The sequence below is a fragment of the Balaenoptera physalus genome (genome assembly GCF_965194825.1).
Source record: "Balaenoptera physalus genome assembly, chromosome: 15".
Lineage (NCBI taxonomy): Eukaryota > Metazoa > Chordata > Mammalia > Artiodactyla > Balaenopteridae > Balaenoptera > Balaenoptera physalus.
Genome location: NC_138894.1, coordinates 34,960,180 through 34,985,205, shown reverse-complemented (window position 1 = coordinate 34,985,205; position 25,026 = coordinate 34,960,180). Strand labels below are relative to the sequence as shown.

General features: G+C 37.1%; 2 protein-coding genes across 4 annotated transcripts in view; both read left to right on the top strand.

Moving 5' to 3' along the window:
• Positions 1-3,561, top strand: part of LOC309643359 (centrosome-associated protein ALMS1-like) — a 31,971-nt gene extending 28,410 nt beyond the window's left edge. For 2 of the 3 annotated variants that reach the window (XM_082426108.1, XM_082426107.1), the window contains one exon: positions 2,228-3,470. In XM_082426108.1, coding sequence (XP_082282234.1) covers positions 2,228-2,269 — 42 coding nt within the window. In that variant the 3' untranslated portion in view covers positions 2,270-3,470. The other variant, XR_014253689.1, reaches the window with a different exon arrangement.
• ALMS1 (ALMS1 centrosome and basal body associated protein) overlaps positions 2,499-25,026 on the top strand; it is a gene marked incomplete at its 5' end in the record, with an annotated part of 114,350 nt that continues 91,822 nt past the window's right edge. Inside the window, 5 exons of the mRNA XM_082426215.1 lie at positions 2,499-2,521; positions 3,477-3,487; positions 5,503-5,621; positions 5,728-5,877; positions 10,948-11,107. Of these exons, the coding sequence (XP_082282341.1) occupies positions 2,499-2,521; positions 3,477-3,487; positions 5,503-5,621; positions 5,728-5,877; positions 10,948-11,107 (463 nt within the window). The remainder of the gene's footprint in view (positions 2,522-3,476; positions 3,488-5,502; positions 5,622-5,727; positions 5,878-10,947; positions 11,108-25,026) is intronic.

The following is a 25,026-nucleotide window of genomic DNA, read 5'->3' as shown; positions in this document are numbered from 1 at the left end:
AGGAAAATAATAGTAACATGGGATGAGTTGGATAGTGGTCTAGAGCAGGAGTCTGCAAACTACTAGCCATAGGCTGAGGCCTGATTTTGTGAGCTAGAAAAGGTTTTAGCATTTTTAAAGGATTGTAAAAACAAAAGAAGTATATGGGATAGAGATACCATGCGTGATCAACAAAGCCTAAAATATTTACTAGCTGACCTTTTATAGAAAATGTTTGCTAATTCCTAGTCTAGAGGTTAAAATGAGACTACGTAGCTTATAGGGAGGCTGTTTTCAACTTGATACAAGAAAGAACTTTCTAATAGAGCCATTTAATAATGGAAAGGCTATATAACAAAAAAAAAGTGAGCATTATGTCATAGCAAAATGTCAAGCAAAGTTCTCTAATAGAATAGTTTCAGCATTGGGTTGGAGAATCATTGTGCTACATGGCTTCTAAAGTATTTTCTAATGTAAAGTTTTATAACTCCAGCTTCTCATTTACCATAGATAAAGTAGAACATTTTAATCATTAGATCAGATCCCAGAATCTGATGGCCAGAGGAAATTTCATCATTGCTTTTTTGTTATGCTTGAATCCAGTCATTGTAGGGTGTATCTCACCAATGGCAAATGTCATGATGATGACTGGTGCCAGAACAGTTAGGTGTCTCAAAAAAGAGTGATCCAGGCCATCAGCAGTTGCCCAAATGTGAGGAAATGTGGGGTCTTTGTTAAAAAATCTTCATGATTCTTAGAGGGGTAAAGATTTCTGTTATGAAGGTTTAAGACTGAGTCTGTAGCCAAAGAGGAACCATACCGATTAGTCCTTGGTGGTAAAGGTTATCGTTATCTTTCAGTTTCTCATTTTTAATTAATCCATTCAGTAAATAAATAATTGTATTTTGAGTGCCTACTAAGTGTAGCTGGTACTTTGCTAGGCATTGAGGATACAGCTGTGAATAATGCAGACACGGAGTTGATAATCTAGGTGGGAAGCAGACAGACCAAAGATTAAAACAAGAGTGTGAAAGTTATGATAGGGAAGGTATGCAGTATTTATTATAGGCATTCTGAAATCAAGAAAGTATACTGTAGCAACAGTATTACCTTCATATTGAAAGAACAATTCAGTTTTAGCAAAACATCACCAATCTAGTTAAATTAATATGAAATAGAATGCTGTTGGTTTTATAGTTTTGTTTCTATTAAAATTTAATTTTTTGTTTTATAGTTGTAGAAATACTATAAGGAATAAGGAGTTTATACCTAGTTGTACATATTTAAGGACATTATAATATACCTTACTTAAGGTGGCATTCAGGAATTCAGAAGAATTTTTTTTCCTTTAAATTAGCAGTTCTCAAACTTTTTGTTCACAGGATTTCCTTGACACACTTTAAAATTACTGAGAGCTTTTGTTGATGTGGATTATTGATATTTTCTCATATTAGAAATTATTAAAACTGAGAAATTTAAAAAATATTTATCAACTCATTAAAAAGTAACAACTCCATTGCATGTTAACATAAACTATCTAGTTTTTTAGAAAAATAACTATATTCCAAACCAAAAATGTTTAGAAGACTAGCGTTGTTTTACTTAAAAAAGAAAAAACTGTAATGTCTGACTTAATAGAAGACAGGTGGGTTCTGATAATCTGCTTCTGCATTCAGGATGTTGCTTTATCATAGGTAATGTAGCTTCTGGAAAATTCCAGTGTATCCTTATGAGAGAATGAGAGTGAATAAGGCAAATGATATGTTAATATTACTTTGAATATAATTTTGACCCCAGGCATCTTCTGAGAGTGTCTTAGGGATGCCTGGGAGCCTGTGGACCATACTTTGATGTAAGATAGGAAGAAACACTCATAATGGTTAGGAGCACTTGCTAAAAAGTAGAGTGTTTAGGTGCAGATTGCACTCTGGCACTTAAGCTATTTGAATGTGGACAAATTACTTAGTATTCTTTAAGATTTATGATCATGTTTCCTCATCTATAAGATGGGTATAAAAATACCTATACTTCAAGGTTGTTATGAGGATTAAATAAAATATTGTATGTTAAGTGCCTGGATCTTGTCAGGCTATTAATAAATGGTATTTGCTGCTGCTGCTGTTATATTATCATACTAATGCTTGTAGAAACTTCCAGATGGCAGCATATTTAGGTTCTTTAAAATATTATATAAACTAAACAATTAATTTTCAGCATTCCCAACATCTTTATATTTGAAACTTTGCAGTCATACAAGACAATTTCGCTTCTCCTGATTTGCCTTTGCTGACATGTTTGACAAAAGATCAAGAGTTTGGGCCTGACTCCTTGTTTCACCAAAGTGAACTAGATTTTGCACCTCTGAGGTAGAATGATTTATTTTTCTGTTTGCATGTACCCTTTCTACTCTTTCTTTTCTTCTAAGTTGTTACTAATATTAATGACTTCAGGTGAGACTTTGGGTTGGGAGCTAGATATTCTCAGTACACACTGAAGATAACAAGGCCCTAAATTAAGGCATGATACATGTTAATTTCGCACAGTAATATGTGTAAAAATGAGCCAGGGGACTTCAGTTTCTTTAAAAATAATTTCTAATGTATTCTAGTATATTAGGCATATTTTAATTTAGAAGGCACACTAATTTTCTTCCTTATAAATCTCCCCTTTTGCTGCCCATCAGCCCACACCCATTCTGTAAAAAGCATTCATTTCATGGTCACTAGCTTGTTTGGCACTGTCATTTTTGTCAGCCAATATTGAATGAACCTAGCTATCTCTCCTTCGTAGGAGGTGCGAATATGAGCTAACACGATTTTTCTAATAGACACATCGAAATTAACAGTTACTCCAAATTAATGCCCTTTAGTCATAATGAGAGACAAGTCGAATTCTCCAAAGCATATTTGGAATTATCCAAGAATATGTTTTCTTCTTTTAGAAATAAAAAAGACGCCTTAAATTAAAAGTATAAATGTTAACAGAGTAAAAACCTCTGCCCTGTGCTATGTATTACTTTAAAATTACTTTTATGAAAAGTGTTCTATATGCAGTAGTCAACCAATGATTAGGTTACTCTTTTGTTTGGGGAGTAGCTCACTTAATTGGTTTTCAAGAGCATAATAAATGAGTAGTAGAAGAATTAATGCAGGTTAAATGAATATTAAATTATGGTCGGTGATAAATTACAGATTTTAAATAGTAAAGTTTGAAATTTTCATTTAAAGAATCACTTTTTGGGGCAATATTGTTTTGAGGGAAGCCTGAGAAAATATCAGGGTCATAGGATGGTAGTTTACCTTCTGTTTTAAAAAAATTTGCTTTGTTCAATCATTAGCCACCCTAAAGGAATTTGAAATTAGGACTTTGTTTTTCAGTATACTTTCAAATAACCTCGATTTCAGTGACATATCAGTTTTGTATTTTTTCATGTTAGTATTTTAAAAAATAAATGTTTTTAATGTGTTATTTATTTATTTTTAACTGTATATTTTCAGGGGAATTCCTGGTAAGTCTGAAGACACTGAATGGTTTTCTCGACCGTCGGAAGTTAGTGAAGCTTTATTCCAGGCAGCCTCAGAGGTAGCTTCAAACTTAGTTAACGGTTGCTTTAGTGTATCTCAGCACCCACTTATAGGTAGTACAGCTATTGAGTCTCAGCGCTCTTTATTAACTCTTGAACAAGGGACTAAAGAAGAGACTGTTTCACCTGACACACTTGAGGATCTGAAAACCCCCAAAGACTCTGATAGTTATGATGCTCTTTATTCATATATGTCATGGAAGACACAAGAAGTTATACAGGAGCCAGAAACCAATTTAGCTGATAAAGATCAAGTTTCTTTTTCAACTGCATCTGATACAAGTGATGAATACGTAACTCCTAAAGGAAGTGACAGTTTTGATGCTTCTTGTTCATATGTGCAATATGGGAAACAGGAAGCTTTACAACAGTTAGAAAAATATTTAACCAGTAAGGACCGTGATTCTTATTCAGATTCATCTGACACAATTGATAAAAATAAAATTCCTAAGGAAAGTGACAATTTTAGTGCCCCTTTTTCAGATATGCCATGGAGCAAACAGGGAGCTTCACAGCATCCAGAAATATGTCTAATCAGTAAGGACTGTGTTTCTTTTCCACGTGAAGTTGCTCCTCGTTTTTATAGTAAAATGCCACATTGTTTTTTGCATTGTTTGTTGGAAAGAGGAGGAAGAGAGGTTCCCTTGACAGCTGATAGTCATTATTTTGAGAGTGTTTATTTAAGGGCTCCTGCTGAGAATGAGATGAAACAAAAGATGGATTCTTTGGAGGGTTATAAAAGAAATGAAGAAGATCTGGGGAAAGAATTATCTCAATGTTTTGAACTAAAGGAGAATAGAAATACTTTAGGATTTTCAGAGGTGCATCCCAGATCTTCAGAAATACAATATATTGAGAATGTTGTAGTTACTGATAATTCTGTAGAAGTGCCAGAAGCACATATACTCTCCAGGGGGCATGATACCTCTAAGATGGAGGTTTCTGGTGGTCCTCTTCACACTATTAAATCCAACTCAGATGAGACATCAGAACAGCTGTGTTTTCAAGAAGAAAGAAACCAAAAGCCACCTTCTGCTTTTGGTGGGAAAAATGTTGATGCTACTGAAAATGTAGCCTTTCAGGCAGTTATTGCCTCTATTGAACCTTCTGAGAAAGAGTACAGTAAATGAAATCCAAACTGACATCAATAAATCTTTAACAAATGACAGCCAAGAAAGTGAACCAAAAAATCCAGATCTTTCCTTATTAAATTATTATGAAAACTTTTTCTTTGATAAACTTAATCATCCACCCTATCAATCTACTCCTGGGGTGTTTGAATCAGCAGCTTCAAAACCATTGTTGTATAAAAAAGATGATGGTGATAGCTCCCTGTACTGGCATCCTAATTTAAAATCACTCCCCAGTGCTCCTCAGGAAATATTCATTAAGCCACTTTCTCTTAGTCCAGAGCTTAAGTCGTCATCTTCTTTAAGTGAAAAATCTCTCAGACAGGCTGTTGGTCTTGGCAAAACACAGTCGGCTTTATTTCAGTATGATACAGACAATGAACCGTTTCTTCCCATTGGGAAGATAAAGTCTGTTTCTGCTCTTGACCTTGCAGAGAAGTTAGGATCTTCAAACATTATTTATCCAATGAAAATATGGACTTCAGATTCTTTGGTTTTACAAGATTTAAAGCAGCACACCTTTGAAGAAGTTGCAGATTCCTCAAACTGTATTTTGGGTAAGAATGGAAACTCTAGTAACGTCATTGAAGGTCCATCTGCAGCTGTAGGAAGCAGCTTTTCAGCAAACTTGGTGGCATGTGATGCAGTCACAAGGTGCTTTGCCAGTGATCAGTGATGCATCATTAATTGCAGTTGGCCAAGAGACATTGCTGAAAGCTGATACAGACCAAGGTGAAATTCCTCGGCCTGTGGGAGCCAAGTCCAGTTTTACTGTCTATACAATTATGCAAAATGACTCCTATTTTGTAGAGGGCCTGCAGGGGAAGGCTGAATCTGACATCTATACTCTGGATGATGATACTGAATGCTGTAGCCTAGATGAAAATGCTGTTGTATGCAGGAAAAGAGTTGTTGAACTACAAAGAGAGGTGAGACAATAAAATGATTGTTGGGGAGAGACATGGTCTTTTCCAGTATTGTTTCAGGAAATGGTATTGTTATTTGTTTTTACTTTTACTCTTTACTGTTTCCCAGATATGTGACCAAGGTGACTTGACTGGTGAGTGCATTAAGCTAGCAGGTTTAGAAAATTTGCTTGATGATCTAGAGATTTGTGACAGCTCCCTGCACTGGCAATCTACTGTACAGCTGCCATCTAAGGAAGAGAGCAGTTTTGAAGAGCCTGTAAGTTTTTCTGTTTGACATTTCTTATGCGGTAGGGAAAGAAATATTTTATTTGAAAAATGAGGATGAAAGTAAAGGGCCGTTTATATCCTCTAATACCAAATTGTGATGTCTAATCTGGTTTTCATCTGATATCCAGGAATATGCTGCATTAATTTGTTAGAGGTTGGCATAAAAGAAATATTTGTGCTTCGTAGACCGTGAGACTTAGTGACTTCTGTGGTGTTTTGGAAAAGGCCATCCTTTGGAGCTTGCAGGTCTTTCATCTTGAGGCATCTTAACTCTTCCAAATTGTGTCAGCAAGAACCTTTGGGATGGTGTTAAGATTAGACTCATTCATGGAGATATTCAGTTGTGCTTTTTTCCCCCTCTGGCCTTCAATGTACGGGCCTTGGTATATAGGCCCTGACATATTCAAGTATTTGTTTAGAAACCCCTGAAAGATTTTAACTTCAGAGATATCTTGAAGTCAAAATTTTCTTTTACATACAAGGCTTCATTTACCTGGATCCTTGGATCTTTTGGCTTTAATGTTTCTCTGGTCCCATTGCCCATCTGGTTTTGTCTGATACTGTCAGCTCCAATCTGGGTCCCACTTCCTGATAATATATTCTTACATTCTGTTAGTCATTAAAGACAGTTAGGTCATATATGTGGTATACTTAATGTTACCTTCCTTTTCCTATTTTCCCATGTATAAGATTAGTATGTCATTGGAAAGCTGCTAGTTTGAGTTGTAATTATATTTTAAAATATTTATTTATTTATTTATTTATTTCGCTACGCTGGGTCTTAGTTGCGGCATGCGGTATCTAATTCCCTGACCAGGGATCGAACCCTGGCCCCCTGTGTTGAGAGCGCAGAGTTTCAACCACTGGACCACCAGGGAAGTCTCTGCAATTATATTTTGACCTTTAGGTTCAGGTAGTTGAAAAGAGAAACTGAACAAAGATTTTGTGATGAACTTTTCCTTTTATTTACAATTTATTGAATTTATTTAAAAATTTTAATATAGAGAATTGTTAGGTTAGTTTTATTTTCTTCAACATTCTAGACATTGTTTAATTCTAATTTTCAATTTAATAACGATGGGGATGAAAATGATAGCTTACACGCTGTGCTCAAATAATATGCTAAGAGATTTATTTACATGCCTCAATTCATTTAGGCCTTTGGTCAATCCTATCAGGGAGGATTGTTGGGGATTATTATCATCCCCATTTTACAATTGATATTTAGAGGGTTAAGGAACTTGCAAGTAGGGGAACTAGTATTTGAAACTAACCTTGTCAATATATTTAACCACTATACCATAAACTGTTCTTCAGTGAAACCAAAGCCAAGATTTTGCATCATTTTGGCAAGAGTGAAGGTCAAAGTTAGTTTTAATAAGAATGAGAAACAAAATATCAATTTTAAACTTAGTTTCTTTTTTCCTTTTTCTTCCAGTTTTATTGAGATATTATTGACATACAACACAGTATAAGTTTAAGGGATACAGCGTAATGACTTGACTCACATCCATCATGAAATGATGACCACAATAAAGTTAGTGAACATCCATCGTCTCATATGGATACAAAATTAAAGAAATAGAAAAAAATTTTTTTCCTGATGATGAAAACTCTTAGGATTTACTTTTAACAACTTTCATATATAACATACAGCAGTGTTAATTATATTTAAACTGAGAGTTTCTGATTTTTTTGATAGTGCTACTTTTGTAATTTATGTCAACTTTTCATGTAGATAAAATATATTTAAAGACATGAAGATGTATTTTCAGTTAACAGTGATGTGCTGAGATTAACTCTTACACAATTTCAATTTTTTTGGGGGGGTGGTTATTTATTTATTTATGGCTGTGTTGGGTCTTCGTTTCTGTGCGAGGGCTTTCTCTAGTTGCGGCAAGTGGGGGCCACTCTTCATCATGGTGCGCGGGCCTCTCATTATCGCGGCCTCTCTTGTTGCGGAGCACAGGCTCCAGATGTGCAGGCTCAGTAATTGTGGCTCACGGGCCTAGTTGCTCTGCGGCATGTGGGATCTTCCCAGACCAGGGCTTGAACCCGTGTCCCCTGCATTGGCAGGCAGATTCTCAACCACTGTGCCACCAGGGAAGCCCCAATTTCAAATTTTATTTGCCCTTAACTGTAGGTTTTTAGTCCAGGGAGGATGCTGTTCTCTATATTGTCTTTCACTCTTAGCTCTCTTCTGTGGTCTGGGAGTTACGTAATGCTAATATGAGGGAAACAATGAGCCAGACATGGTGATAATTTTCCTGCATGGCCCAGCTTGCTCTCAGGGGGTTTGCCTACTCTTTGGTTTCTTCCTTCTTCTCATCTGTGTCTCAAAAGAGGCATTCATACTTGTTTGCCTCACTTTGATACGTATCCGTCATTCTCTAAATGATTATTTGAGGATCCACTTATGTATGATGTAGGTTGGGGCTATGAAGAGACTGTGGAGAATTGGAGTCAAAACCCTGTTCAGTTACTTTGTTAGCCTTGTGCCTTGGGCAAATGAGTTTCGAGGATCACTCTCCTTCCTTGTCTACATAAGAATAGGAACAATAATAATCAACCTCAAATGTTGTTATGTTAAATGGGGTGTAAGGTATGTAGCACTTACATGGTTAGTGCCTGGCTGTTAGTTCCCTTTACTGAAACTAGACCATTAGACTCTTACCAGGGCTTTCCTACTCTAATTCGTTATTCTGTTCCTTCTCTCTCCTTGTTCCTGGCAGCAGCATATTACATTCTTTTAGCCTCTATAATAAAATACTGTTTTAGTATCCCTTATTTTGGCCACGTAACTCTTAAATATTATTTAAGGTTGACTCCTTAGATTTCTTTCGTGTTTTTGTTGGTCCCCCCTCCATCCCAAAGAATTTGTTTCTTCTCAAGGTTTAAATGCTTTTCTCTGTGTGGATGGTTATCATCTCTATTTTAAGACCCTAGTATTATTTCTCCTAGGTAGACCCATATTCTATCTTGCATGAAATTTTCCTGTGAATCGTCCCAACATCTCATTCACCTTGCTTAGATCAGAATGACTCATTTTTTTCCTAAAATCAGAGTGACTTACAGATTTTCTCAGTTCTTATAGAGGTGTTAGCATTTCTTGGTTTCTTCATTGTCTTTGATTCTGTCTTCATTATTGATAAAAACTAGGAGATAAACCAATCTTGATTTTGTTTTCCCTCCTGACTCCTTTAATTTTTAGTGATAAACATCTGTTGATCTCTTAAACAAATACGTCTCATCTTTTTCATTCTGCATTTTCTTTTTTATTAACTGCTCTAATAATCTATATATTTCGAAGCTTTGAAATGTTATCGAAGTCAAGATTGTAATAGAAATTTTTTTCCCTACGTTTGGAAGCTTTAGGGGAAAACTTCTATTAAACACAGTGCATGCATGAGCACACACAAGTACTTATCTATCATATATGTGATATATACAGTTGACTGGGAACAATGTGGGATTTAGGGGCACTGACCCTCTGCGAAGTTGAAAATCCACAGTTGGCCCCCTGTATCCCCGATTCCACCATATTCATGGTTCTTCCACATCCACAGATTCAACCAATCTTGGATCATGTGTAGTACTGTAGTATTTACTATTGAAAAAAAAAAATCCATGTATAAGTGAACCAGTGCAGTTCAAACCCATGCTATTAATGAGCTGCATGTCTCCTTCGGCAGTAGGATAATTGAAAACTAAGAACTTTGTGCTATGTTTAGAGCAAGGTTCCTCTGCATTATTGCTTTGGGATTGGATAATTCTTTGTTGTGGGGGGCTGTTCTGTGTATTTTAGGATGTTTATCAACATCCCTGGCCTCTACTTACTAGATGTCAGTAACATTACCCCCACTAAAGTTATGACAGCGAAAAATGTCTCCAGGTATTGCCACATGTTCCTTGGTGGGGGGAGGTGGGGGAGTGCAAAATCTTCCCCATTTGAGAACCATGGGTCTAGAGAAACTATATGGGCAGAAGAAGTAGAATTATTTATTTCCACATTCTGCCAGCTTCTTAAGAATGTTTGTTACTACACACTGAAAAACCTTTCATAAAAGAGGATAGAAAAATTCATGCTTATGTACATTTTTAGACTCCCTCCTGAGAGGGCAGCACTGGAATAACTTTTTAGGAAAATAAAAGTGGTATGTTGTTTTTATATGAGAGTATACTGTGAATTTGGTGAAAAGTTGTGTAATGTTTATGTACCAACATCAGTACTAATAGTTTCTAATTTCTTTTTTCTTTTTTTTTTAAAGATTTTTTTTTTTGATATGGACCATTTTTAAAGTCTGTTGAATTTGTTACAATATTGCTTCTGTTTTATGTTTTGTGTTTTTTTGGCTATGAGGCATGTGAGATCTTAGCTCCCCAACCAGGGATTGAACCCACACCCCCTGCATTGGAAGGCAAAGTCTTAACCACTGGACCACCAGGGAAGTCCCTTCTGATTTCCTTTTTAACAAGGACTTGCTGGAATGTCATGAAACTTCAGGAACTTCTTTTTCAGCATTTAACCTTTGCTTCATCAGTTTATATTTCCCACTACTTTTGTTTCAAAAAATTTGAGAACTTATGTTTTTTGGTAACTGATCACAGATGCAGTTCTTTGATGCGTTTATTTTTCTTCTAAACATTTGTGGATTTCTTGAAAATATTTCTGTTCTCTCTTCCCTCCTTTCCTCTTTCCTTTCCCTAACATACCTCTCCTTCTTAAAAAAAAAATGTCCTTGAGCTTGTCAAGAATATTACCATAGTTCAGATCATACTATTGTTAAGTAGCAAACTTCTGAGTAATAGAACACTTCTAGGTCTCCTATCTGTAATATTCTATACAGGTAGACTTCCAAACCCTCAAATAATTTGTAGAGCCTTCCTGGAATTAACCAAACAAGATATGACCTATATATGAATTCAGGAGGGTTGAGAATATGATCTTGAGGAACTGGTATAACTGCTCAGCATTCATTTTCATAAAAATGAGGTTATTTTTTAGTAGATGAAGTCTAAAATTAATCTTATTTTCTTCGTTTTTTATCTCTTTTCATAGGTATATCCTTCTAATATGGACATTAATCAGTCTTTTTCATCTGTATTGCCTCCATTTGTTCCTCATGAGCCAACTAGAGAGTTGGAGTATCACTCTTCAGATCTCAGAATGTTGAGGGTATCTCCTGACACTGTGCCAGGGACTCTCAAACATTCAACAGGTACGTAGAGAAGGAGATTTTTTTTTTAAATTAATTAATTTATTTATGGCTGTGTTGGGTCTTCGTTTCTGTGCGAGGGCTTTCTCTAGTTGCGGCAAGTGGGGGCCACTCTTCATCGCGGTGCGCGGGCCTCTCACTGTCGCGGCCTCTCTTGTTGCGGAGCACAGGCTCCAGACGCGCAGGCTCAGTAGTTGTGGCTCACGGGCCCAGTTGCTCCGCGGCATGTGGGATCTTCCCAGACCAGGGCTCGAACCCGAGTCCCCTGCATTAGCAGGCAGATTCTCAACCACTGCACCACCAGGGAAGCCCGAGAAGGAGATATTAAGTGTCCTTATGACTAGCTTGTTAAAAATATCTTGCTGTGCCTAATTTTTTACTTTTGAACTCCTGCAATAATGTTAACTTTGGATTAGGTGTATTTATAAATCCTCAGATCTTTTATTAGATGAAGCATTTGATTTTCATTGCATTCTTCATGACAGTGTTTAGAACTGAACTACATGGAGGAGTCTGATATTAGAGTCAGTTTGTTTCTATATTCCTTTCTGTGACTTGAAGGGAAAAGGGAATTAAATGAGCATAAGAACAGATACAAGTTTACAGAGAGGAAACTGAGAGATTAGTTTTGAGGTAGAAAGCAAGATTGTCTGCTGAGGGAGGTCGAGAGTTGTGGAGGTGGGTTAAGGGATTTGAGGAGAGTGGCTTGGTGAAGGCTTAGAATTTGTGTTGAAGTGAATAGGGGATGGAGCTGACCAAGGATAAGCAGATGGATTGGCAGGTAGTTCTGAGAAGTCAGCTGAGGTTGGAGATGCCTATCCTGGACATTTTCATGTAAGTGAAATCATACAATATGAGATCTTTTGTGGCTGGCTTCTTTTACTGAGTACGTTTTCAAGATTTATCCATGTTATAGTGTATATCGGTACTCATTCCTTTTTATTGCCAAATAATAGTCCATAGTATGGATATGTCACATATTGTTTACCTGTTCATCAGTTGATGGACACTTGGATTGTTTTCCACTTTTTCACTCTTATGAATAATGCTGTTATGAATTTGACGTACAGGTTTGTGTATTTGTTATTTTTATTTCTCTTTGGTATATATCTAGGAGTGGGAATTTCTCATTCATGGTAACAGTATTTAACATTTTGAATAACTGCTAAACTGTTTTCCAAAGAATATGCACCATATTACATTCCCACCAGCATTATGAGGTTTCCAGTTTCTCCACACCCTCAACAACACTTGATTTTTCTGTCTTTTTGATTATAGCCATTCTGGTGGCTGTGAAGTGGTATCTTGTGGTTTTGGTTTACGTTTCCCTAAATGTTACATTATTGATTTGAGATGTTTCTTTTTAATGTAGGTATTTACATTGATAGATTTCTAAACACTACTTTAGCTGTGTGCCTTAAGTTTTGGTTTGTTGTGTTTTTAATTCATCTAAACTATTTCCTAATATACTTTATAGGATTTTTGTGCTTTTAAATTTTACTGAGGGATGTTTTATGTCCTACCATAATGTTTATCCTGTAGAATATATGGTTCGCGCTTGAGAAGAATGTGCGTTCTGCTGTTGTTAGGTGGTGTGTTCTATACATGTCTCTTAGTTCTAGTGGGTTTATAGCATTCAAGTCTTCTGATCCTTGTTGATCTTCTGCTAGTTTTCTCCATTTTTGAAAGTAGGGTATTGAAGTCTCCAATTATTATTGTTTGTCTGTTTTCCCCTTTTCTGTCAGAATTGTTTCATATATTTTGAGACTTTGATATTAAGTGCATTTATGTTTATAATTGTTATATATTCCTGATGAATTGACCTTTTTGCTGTTGTCCCTCTTTAATTCTAGCAACATATTTTTTTGTTTTAAAGTCTATTTTGTATTATGTCTGTGTGGACTTTCCAGTTCTTATGGTTGCTGCTTGAATGTCGTATCTTTTTTCATCCCTTTACTTTCAACCTATTTATGTTTTTGAAGCTGAAGTGTATCTCTTGTAAATAGCTTATAGTTGTATCTTTTTTATTTCTTAATTCCAGACTGACAGTCTTTGCCTTTGATGTGATTGTTTAATCCATTCACATTTAATGTAATTATTGATAACATTGGATTTACACTTGCTGGTTTACTTTTTCTTTTCCATGTGCCTCATGACTCTTTTGTTCTTCTGTTCATCCTTTACTGCTTTTTATTGCATTAAGTGAATATTTTCCAGTATTTTAATTTCTTTAATAATTTTGTAGCTAATTTTTATTTTGTACTTTTTATTTTTTAAAAAATTAATTAATTTATTTATTTTTATTTATTTTATTTTTGGCTGCATTGGGTCTTCGTTGCTGCATGCGGGCTTTCCCTAGTTGCAGCGAGCGGGGGCTACTCTTTGTTGTGGTGTGTGGGCTTCTCATTGCGGTGGCTTCTCTTGTTGCGGAGCACGGCTCTAGGTGCGCGGGCTTCAGTAGTTGTGGCATGTGGGCTTCAGTAGTTGTGGCTCACAGGCTCATTAGTTGTGGCACACGGGCTTAGTTTCTCTGCGGCATGTGGTATCTTCCTGGACCAGGGCTCGAACTCATGTTCCCTGCATTGGCAGGCGGATTCTTAAGCACTGCGTCACCAGGGAAGTCCTAGCTAATTTTTAAAGTTATATTATTAGTGGTTGCTCTAGGGCTTATAAAATTTATGTTAACTTACCAGAATATACTCCCAGTTTATACTAACTAAATTCTAGTGTGATACAGAGATGTTTCTCCTATATAGATCTATTCCCTCTTCTTTGTATTTGCTATTATTATAATACATAATACACCTATATGTTACAAACCCAAGAGTAGATTGTTACATTGTCATAATTATTTATGTAATTTTATGTATTTTAAAGGAGCTTAGAGAAGTAGAGAGAGCAAATATTTATATTTATAGAGCTTGTTACATTATTATTTGAATCTATTCTTATTTCTTATTCTCTTTCTTATTCTCTTTATTTGTTCCTGTGGATTTGTTATCACCCAGTGTCATTTCCTTGCTGTACTCTAACTTTGCTCCCATATACCTCCTTTTGATGTTATTGTTGAATATGTTACATTTCTATATGTTATAGCCCCAATAATACAATTATATATGTGTTGTTTTATGTAAGCTTGCTTTTAAAATCTGTTAGAAGAAAGGAAAATATGCAAGTGTCCTGTCTTTTTGTAATTACCTAACATAATTATCTTTACTAGCACTATTTGTTTTGTTCTGTAAATTCGAATTACTGTTTGGTGTCACTTGCTTTCAGCCTGAAGAACTTCCTTTAGTATTTTTTGTAAGATGGGCCTGCCACCAACAAATTCTCTCAGTTTTTGTATATCTGGGAATGTTTTTATTTTATCTTTTCGAAAGGTAGTTTTGCTGGGTTTTGAATTCTTGGTTGACAGTTTTTTTTCCCAGCACTTTGAATATGTTTTTCCACTGTATTCTGCCTTTATTGTTTCTGATGAGAAATCAGCTATTCTTATTAGTGTTCCATTGTATGTGATTTGTTTTTTTCTTTCTGCTTTCAGGATATTCTCTTCGTCTTTCAGCATTTTGATTTTGATTATGATGTGTTGGTATGGATCTCTCTGTTTATCATTGAGTTCATTGGGATTCTCAGATGTGTAGGATAATGTTTTTCATCAAATTTGGGAAGTTTTTGGCCGTTATTTTTTTCTGCTCTTTTCTGTTTCGGATATCCCCCATTATATATATGTTAGTGCACTTAATCTTGTCGAATAGCTCTCTGAGCCTTTGTTCATTTTTATTTATTCTTTTTTTTTGCTGTCCTTCAGCTTGCATAGTCTCTGTTATCATCATATTCACTGATTCTTCTGTCTGTCCCTATTTACTGTTGAGCCTCTAGGAAATTTTTCATTTTAGTTGTACTTTCCAACCCCAGAACTTCCATTTGCTTCATTTGTAAGTTCTATTAGCTTATTTTCTATTTGATGAGACATTGCCATTACCTTCTTTTAATTTTATTTTTTAATGTTTCCTTAACATCTTTATTGGAGTATAATTGCTTTACAATGCTGTGTTAGTTTCTGCTGTATAACAAAGTGAATCAGCTATATGTGTACATATATCCCCATATCTCCCTCTTGCCTCTCCCTCCCACCCTCCCTATCCCACCCCTCTAGGTGGACACAAAGCACTGAGCTGATCTCCCTGTGCTATGTGACTGCTTCCCACTAGCTATCTGTTTTACATTTGGCAGTGTATATATGTCCATGCCACTCTCTCACTTCGTCCCAGCTTACCCTTCCCTGTCCCCATGTCCTCAAGTCCATTCTCTATGTCTGCATCTTTATTCCTGTCCTGCCCCACGGTTCTTCAGAACCAATTTGGTTTTTTTTCTTTTTAAGATTCCATATATATTTGTTAGCATACAGTATTTGTTTTTCTCTTTCTGACTTACTTCACTCTGTATGAACAGTCTCTAGGTCCATCTACCTCACTATAAATAAATAACTCAGTTTCATTTCTTTTTGTGGCTCAGTAGTATTCCATTGTATATATGTGCCACATCTTCTTTATCCATTCATCTGTCGATGGACATTTAGGTTGCTTCCATGTCCTGGCTATTGTAAATAGGGCTGCAATGAACATTGTGGTACATGACTTTTTGAATTATGGCTTTCTCAGGGTATATGCCCAGTAGTGGGATTGCTGGGTCGTATGGTAGTTCTATTTTTAGTTTTTTAAGGAACCTCCATACTGTTCTCCATAGTGGCTGTATCAATTTACATTACCACCAACAGTGCAACAGGGTTCCCTTTTCTCCACACCCTCTCCAGCATTTATTGTTTGTAGATTTTTTGATGATGGCCATCCTGACTGGTATGAGGTGATACCTCATTGTAGTTTTTTGTTTGTTTGTTTTTGTTTTTTCACACACGCACACTGTGTTTTATTTTTACAAGAGATAAAGACTGACACCAAGCATTGTAAATGGATGACCACAACAAAAGCAACAATGATTACAGTTACCAAACACGAAACACACTCATACTGTGTCATAATATTGACATTCAGTCCAGTAATCCTCCACTGTAACAGCTCCTTTACTTTGCAGTGAAAACTGATTTGTATATTCTTTGCCTCTGAGTCCTTCTGGGATTTTTTTTTTTTAATTCAAACAGAAAGTCACAAAAATTATAATCATTCTCATCAGTTCACTCAGTCCCATGTAATTAATTTTTTTTTATCTTGATCTTTTGTTAGCACTTTTATGAGTTCATCAGTTTTTCATTAGAGTTCTGAAAATGCTTACTCATTCAGTTCAGCAGTACAGTCAGTTACCAGAAACCTGTACTTGTCAGAGTCTTTTCTATGCATTCCTTGAAGATGAACCCCTTTTATAGGAACATATTTGCAAAAGCATCAGAGTACACCCAGAACTGTCTGTAAATGACAAAAGACTTAAAAATGACCACAGTTAAAGATTTGATGAAAGTTCATAATAGTGCAATTGACAAGGAAATTTAGTTATTTCTGAGATATACATTTTAAAGTAATAACTAGAATTATGACTTATAACATTATACCAGAACATATAAGATTTTTAGAAATTTCATGTAATGTCTGAAACATTTATATTAACATATTTCCATACAAATAAGCCAATGAAAGTTTAGTATTAGTTGTTTTGTTTGTTTGTTTGTTTATACTGCAGGTTCTTATTAGTCATCAATTTTATACATCATTGTATACATGTCAATCCCAATCGCCCAATTCAGCACACCACCATCCCCACTCCACCGCAGTTTTCCCCCCTTGGTGTCCATATATCTGTTCTCTACATCTGTGTCTCAACTTCTGCCCTGCAAACCGGCTCATCTGTACCATTTTTCTAGTTTCCACATATATGCGTTAACATACGATATTTGTTTTTCTCTTTTTGACTTACTTCACTCTGTATGACAGTCTCTAGATCCATCCACGTCTCAACAAATGACTCAATTTCGTTCCTTTTTATGGCTGAGTAATATTCCATTGTATATATGTACCACAACTTCTTTAACCATTCGTCTGTCGATGGGCATTTAGGTTGCTTCCATGTCCTGGCTATTGTAAATAGTGCTGCAATGAACATTGGGATGCATGTGTCTTTTTTTTTTTTTTTTTTTTAAATTAATTAATTAATTTATTTTTATGGCTGTGTTGGGTCTCCGTTTCTGTGCGAGGGCTTTCTCCAGTCGCGGCAAGCTGGGGCCACTCTTCATCGCGGTGCGCGGGCCTCTCACTATCGCGGCCCCTCTTGTTGCGGAGCACAGGCTCCAAACGCGCAGGCTCAGCAATTGTGGCTCACGGGCGCAGCTGCTCCGCGGCATGTGGGATCCTCCCAGACCAGGGTTCGAACTCACGTCCCCTGCATTGGCAGGCAGACTCTCAACCACTGCGCCACCAGGGAAGCCGCATGTGTCTTTTTGAATTATGGTTTTCTCTGGGTATACGCCCAGTAGTGGGATTGCTGGATCATATGGTAAATCTATTTTTAGTTTTTTAAGGAACCTCCATACTGTTCTCCATAGTGGCTGTATCAATTTACATTCCCACCAACAGTGCAAGAGGGTTCCCTTTTCTCCACACCCTCTCCAGCATTTGTTGTTTGTAGATTTTCTGATGATGCCCATTCTAACTGGTGTGAGGTGATACCTCATTGTAGTTTTGATTTGCATTTCTCTAATAATTAGTGATGTTGAGCATCTTTTCATGAGCTTCTTGGCCATCTGTATGTCTTCTTTGGAGAAATGTCTATTTAGGTCTTCTGCCCATTTTTGAATTGGGTTGTTTGTTTCTTTAATATTGAGCTGAATGAGCTGTTTATATATTTTGGAGATTAATCCTTTGTCCGTTGATTCGTTTGCAAATATTTTCTCCCATTCTGAGTGTTGTCTTTTCGTCTTGTTTATGGTTTCCTTTGCTGTGCAAAAGCTTTGAAGTTTCATTAGGTCCCATTTGTTTATTTTTGTTTTTATTTCTATTACTCTAGGAGGTGGATCAAAAAAGATCTTGCTGTGATTTATGTCAAAGAGTGTTCTTCCTATGTTTTCCTCTAAGAGTTTGATAGTGTGTGGCCTTACATTTAGGTCTTTAATCCATTTTGAGTTTATTTTTGTGTATGGTGTTAGGGAGTGTTCTAATATCATTCTTTTACATGTAGCTGTCCAGTTTTCCCAGCACCACTTATTGAAGAGACTGTCTTTTCTCCATTGTATATGCTTGCCTCCTTTATCAAAGATAAGGTGACCATATGTGTGTGGGTTTATCTCTGGGCTTTCTATCCTGTTCCATTGATTTTTATTTCTGTTTTTGTGCCAGTACCATACTGTCTTGATTACTGTAGCTTTGTAGTATAGTCTGAAGTCTGGGAGCCTGATTCCTCCAGCTCCGTTTTTCTTTCTCAAGATTGCTTTGGCTCTTCAGGGTCTTTTGTGTTTCCATACAAATTGTGCAATTTTTCGTTCTAGTTCTGTGAAAACTGCCATTGGTAGTTTGATTAGGATTTCATTGAAGCTTCTTTTAATTTTTAAAGCATGATTTCCTTTTCTTCTTTGAACATATTCATAATGACTGCTTTGAAGTCTTTGCTGGCTAAATCCAAAATGTGGGTCTCCTTAAAGGCAGTTTCTATTGCTTGCTTGTTTTTTTCCTGTGAATGGGCCACTTTTCTTTTTCTTTGTGTGTGTCACAACTTTTTGTTATAAACTGGACATTTTAGATAATATATTGTTGCAGCTCTGGATACTGTTTCCCTCTCTGGGCTGAGAATATTTGTTATTGTTTTGCTTGTCTGGTTATTTAGTGACCAGTTTGGAAGTGAAGTCTGTTTCGCCTGCAGTATGCACCTTCTGAATTTCCTCACTGGAAAGCAGAGTCTTTTTTTTTTTTTTTAATTGGATTTACATTTAATTAAAAAAATATTTTATTTATTTATTTATTTGGTTGGTTGCGCCCTGTCAGTTGCGGCAGACAGGCCCCTTAGTTGTGGCATGCATGTGGGATCTAGCTCCCATGACCAGGGATTGAACCCAGGCCCCCTGCATTGGGAGCGTGGAGTCTTAACCACTGTGCCACCAGGGAAGTCCCAAAAGCAGAGTCTTTGGTATATGTACAACCTCCCTCACTGTGGTCTCCATCCATTCCCTCCTCCTATGACTATGGCTTTAACTCAGTTCTCTTTAATGTCTCTTTCATCTCCTTGTTAATCTTCTTGTTTGTCTTGCAATATTGGCATCAGCTGTTAGCCTCAGCTAAGCTGATTGCTGTATTGTTTTCAGCAATGCCTTGAGGCATAAATTGCTCCGTGGTCTGATTCAGTTACTGTAACGCCCTTTCTTAGAGGTAGTCTTTTAGGTCAGTCTTTGAGGCTTTCTTTTAAACTTCTAGCTTGTCTACTGTATGCCTTTTTCGTATCATGTAGCTAGCAGCTTCCTCTTAATTGCTTACCACTGTGATCAGCATTGGTTTTGCTGGCGTTCTTAGGCTTGAACTTCTCCGTGTTCTATTCCAAATGAAGTCAGTCTGCTTGTGGAGATGTGTGGAGCTCTCTGTTCTTATGGCTTGCCTCTCCTGGGAAAAAGCTTTGTGACATTGCTCTGGGAGTTGGAACAGTGACCCACTTATATTGGAGTAACACATCCCTTCTTTATAAGAATGGTGTTGGGTGTGGATGGTATTCTCTGGTCTTCTTGGATTGCCTCTTCTGGAGTGGAACCTCCGCCCTACGAGTAAGGTCGGGTGGGGCCGCAGCCCAGTATTCTCAGCCTGCCATGTCTGGGGTAAATCTCTAAAAGTGGGGAACTAGGTAGAGGTAGAGCACTCTTTGTGCTCTTCTTTTGCAGCCTCTCTTCCAAGACATCTTCTCTGTTCAGCCTCTTTACCTTATGCATTATTTCTATTGATGCACCCAATTGTACCATTTGGTTGTGTCTCATTCCTCCCAGTAAGACCCTGAGCTCCTGAGTGATAGTAGTTTGGTGAAAAGCCTGAAATTAGATTCAGCTGCCTTGACATCTGAAACAGTTGAAAAAATGGGAAATGAGAAAGATAAATTTGAAAGACTTCAACAACCCATGATTAAATTATGCTGTAAGAATAGTTAAGCTCTCTGGGGGAGCCTGAGTGTAGAGAACAGCAAAATTCCAAGGATAAAACTTTATAGAATATAGTAGGAGAAAGGGGAGCCAATAGAGAATACAGAAAAGGAACAGATATTTTGTTTAATTTATTAATCAGATTTAGTTTTTACTCTTTCAGTTTTCATTCCCATTTCTTACTGCCTTTGTCACATCACACTGGATTTGGTTGCATACACGTGTAAGATTGCTATGTCTTCTTGGTGGATTTATCCTTTTATCATTATGTGGTAATGCTCTTTGTTTTGAGTAATTATTTTTATTCTGGAGATTACTTTATCTGCTATTATAGCCATTACTGCTTTTAAAAAATTGTACGGTATTTCTTTTTCTGTCTTTTTACTTCAACCTTCTTATGTCATTGTGTTTGAAGGGATTTTCTTCAAACACAATGGGCGTATAGTTGTGTGTTTTTAAACACTGTGTTAACATCTGTATTTTAGTTGGTGTTCTAGACTATTTGCATTAAAACCATTATTGATATACTGGGCTTAAAGTCCGCCATTGTATTTGTTTTCTCTGTGTTCCTCTGTTTCTCTTTTCTCGACTTACTGTGGGTTACAGGAACATTTTGATCTATCTATAGTATTTTTTTAAAAATTAATTAATTTATTTATTTATGGCTGTGCTGGATCTTCGTTTCTGTGCGAGGGCCTTCTCCAGTTGCGGCAAGCGGGTGCCACTCTTCATCGCGGTGCGCGGGCCTCTCACCGTCGCGGCCTCTCTTGTTGTGGAGCACAGGCTCCAGATGCGCAGGCTCAGTAGTTGTGGCTCACAGGCCCAGTTGCTCCGCGGCATGTGGGATCTTCCCAGACCAGGGCTCGAACCCGTGTCCCCTGCATTCGCAGGCAGACTCTCAACCACTGCGCCACCAGGGAAGCCCTGTCTATAGTATTTTGAGTATATTGCACTGTATTGTTTCTTTAGAGGTTGCTTTAGGTGTTACAATATACATACATAATTTATAACTGTTTACTGGTATCAACTTTCACCTCTGAGAGTGAAGTAGAATTAGTTCCCTTTACCCTTCCCACTTTAAAAATAATAATTGTTTTAATATTTCCTTTACATATATTGAGTACCACAGCAAATAGTGTTAGACTGTTTGCTTCAGTCATCAAATACGATTTAAGAAACTCATAAAGAGACTGAAAGTCTGTTATATTTCCTCTATTTTTATCCATTCTATTGTGGTTTTTGTTTTTTTTTTTGTCTTTATGAACTTTCAGGTTTCTTCCTGCTTTTTTCTTTCGGTTGGAGAATTTCTCAGCCCCTCTATGTGGGTGAGTCTATTAGTGACAGATTTGTTTTCTTTACCTGAAAATGTCTTTATTCCTCATTCATTCTTGAAGGATAATTGAGCCAGACATAGAATTAATGGTTTATGGTTTTTTTCTTTCAGCACTTGCAAAATGGCATAACACTTCCTACTGGCTTCCATGTTTTCGAATGTGAAATCTACTATCATTCAAATTGGTGTTCTCCTATATTTTATGAACTTTAATTGTGTTGTGTCTTGGTGTGGATATCTTTGAGTTTCGTATTTGGGATTCACTTAGCTTCTTGAACCTGTAGATATATGTCTCACCAAATTTGGGAAGTTTCCCATTATTTCTGTGAATAATTTTTTTTTAGCGCATCCCTCCACACCCCCACACCCCTTCTCCTCTGCTTATGGCATTCTGTTGATATGAACGTTAGAGCTTTTGTTATAGCCCAAGAGCCCCTATCTTTTAAAAATTGATTTTCAAAAAAAAAAAAATTGATTTTCTTTCTGTTGTTCAGACTTATTAATTGTATTGATACGTCCTCAAGTTCACTTATTCTATCTTCTGTCATTTCCATTCTGTCACTGAGCCTCTCAAATGAGGTTTTTATTTGTTACTGTGTTTTTTTCAATTTCCATTTGTTCTTTTTTATAACTTAGGTTTCTTTGCTGAGATTTTATCTTATTTCATTTTCTTCAAGAGATTATTAATTGCTTGCTCAAGCATATAAGATAGTTGCTTTTTTTTTAATTTTTAAAATTTATTTATTTATTTTTGGTTGTGTTGGGTCTTCGTTTCTGTGCGAGGGCTTTCTCTAGTTGCGGCAAGCAGGGCCCACTCTTCATCGCGGTGCGCGGGCTTCTCACTATCGCAGCCTCTCTTGTTGCGGAGCACAGGCTCCAGACGCGCAGGCTCAGTAATTGTGGCTCACGGGCCCAGTTGCTCCACAGCTTGTGGGATCTTCCCAGACAAGGGCTCGAACCCGTATCCCCTGCCTTGGCAGGCAGATTCTCAACCACTGCGCCACCAGGGAAGCCCAAGATGGTTGCTTTTAAATCCTTGTCAGATAATTCCATCATCTGTTTCACCTTGATGTTGGAATCATCTGATTATCTTTCTCATTCAAGCTGTGATGTTCCTGGTTTTTGATATTGTGAATGATTTTTAATTGTGTTTTGTACATTTTGAATGTTACAGTAAGAGACTGGATCCTATTTAATCTCTGTTTTAGCATTCAGTTGTCCTATTTATATGTAACATATAGGTCCTGGCCTACTTGTATGGGCTGTGGTTTCAGAGACTGTTTAGTTTTCAGTTTTCACTGAACAAAGTAGACTTGCATTATAGTCTACTTTGCTCAGTGGTGCTGCTGAGGCTCATGCTTGATCTCTGCTGGTGCTGCTCATGCGGGTGGAATGCTCTTCCTTAGGCCTACTGCTGTTGAGTGGAAAGTGGGAGATATTGGCCCATAGGGTGGAGGGTGCTTTCCTGGGCCTGCTCCCTGGGCACCTGATGCCAGTGGATCTCCCACTTGATTCTTGCTCCTGCCATCAGTGGGGGCAAAAAGTGCTTTTCTAGGCCTCCTGGTGCATTTAGGTGGGGGATGTAGGAATTCTGGGCTTCTAGGATACAGACTTTTCCTGGGCCAGCTCTCTGGGCCTCTTAGTGCTGGTGGGCTTCTCTCTAAGTTTCTGCCAGTACTGTTGGGGAGGAAGCACCTACCTGGGTTGCCTTCTGTCACTGGGTTGGAAATCAGGAGATTTGGAATCAGTTGCTGGCCAGAGGGTTAGGAGATTCCATCCAGGCCTTCTCTTCCTCCTTCCCCATCTTGGTGCAGGTTCCAGGATACTAGCCTCTCCTGGGTCCATTCAGGATATATGAGAATTAAAAAGAAAATCCAGGGAACTCAGTGTTGTGTTGTTCCTCAAGTTCCTCAAGTGTGGTCCCTAGCCATTTGGCCTTCCACTTTCCAACCTTTCAGAGTCTTTTTATGATTTTCTGTTGAATTGTTTACAGGGAGGAGCAGAGAAAGGTGAGTTTATACTATTTTTGTCTGGGGACTAGAAGACAACTGGAATTTTGAATATGAAAACTTTGGAGGCATTATTGTTTTTGGGCTGTTGGTAGAAATCATCAAATGAGGGAGTCACGGTGGTAAGTAAAGACCTTTCTCAGGCAATATTGAATAAGTTCAGGGATCTCTAGTCACAGAAGGTAGGGACACCTATGCCATGAACTTTCCCTAGGTTTTCTAAAATATGCCCCATCATGGACTAAAAATAATAGCTAACATTCATTCCTTGCTTAGTTTGTTAAGCATTTCCATAGATCATATTATTTTATATCTATACCTAACTTATGATGTTAGGTACTACTATTATCCTATTTGATAACTGAGCAAAATGAAGCTTAGAGAGGTTAAATTACTTGCCCCATAGCTGGTAAATTGGTGGAGTGCCAGTTGTGAACCCAGGTAATATCCTCCAGAGCCTGCATTCTTAATCACTACATTATTCCACCTTTTATCTTCCCTAAACCCAACTCTTTTATTCTTCTTAAACATTGGTAATAATGTATTTTTCTTCTGTATCAAATCTAAACTCTTCTGGCTGATTAAGACCTTCTAAATTGTATTTGTCCAGCTTTAAGTTTGTACATTTTAGTCCTTCCAGGCAAACTATTTTATTGTTGTTACTTTTGTTTACTTTTCTACCTCTAAAGTCATGTTCATTCCTTACCCTGGTATTTTACTTATACATTTTCCCTTCCCTGGAATGCCAGTTCCTTTCTTTATATCTCTACATTCTACTTATAATTTAAGGCCTAGCTCAAGCCCCACTTTTTCTAAGAGGATTTTTGATTACTTCATTCCATACTGTTCTTCCTTTTTTTTTTTTTGAATGTTAAATGCCTATGTAACCTCACCATAATAGCACACCTACAGTTTATTAAAATTCTCATGTATAAAGGGCACCACATTTTATTTCTGTCCAATGCCTAACACAAATATTGGCACATAATAAAGGCATGGAAAAATCTTGATGGTTGTTTCCTAACTTAAGAGTATCAGTCAGTGGAACAGTACTGGCTGTCCTCAGCTTGTTTACAGCAGCAGGCAGAAACATGGTAGGAAACAATGCTTTGCGCAATAAACGATCTTAAGTTCTTCTGAGATGATATCTGCTCCCAGTGCTTCATTTACTTTCTGTGGCTGATGACTTCCAAATGTAGCACTCTATCCATATGTGTCTCATACTCTAGATGTTTGTGGCTAACTACCTATAGAAAATCTTCATTTGTATATCCCATGGCACTGTAGCCCCAGAACTCCAAGGAACTGATCATCATCTTTTCAAACGTACTCTTTCTTCTTAGTGAATGGGCATCTACTTAGTTGCCAAGCTAGAAACTTCTCTCTCTTCTTTTGCTCTCACCCCTGTCCATTTACACAGTCCTTTTGATTATGATTCTCAAACTACTATTTTCAACTTTTTGGA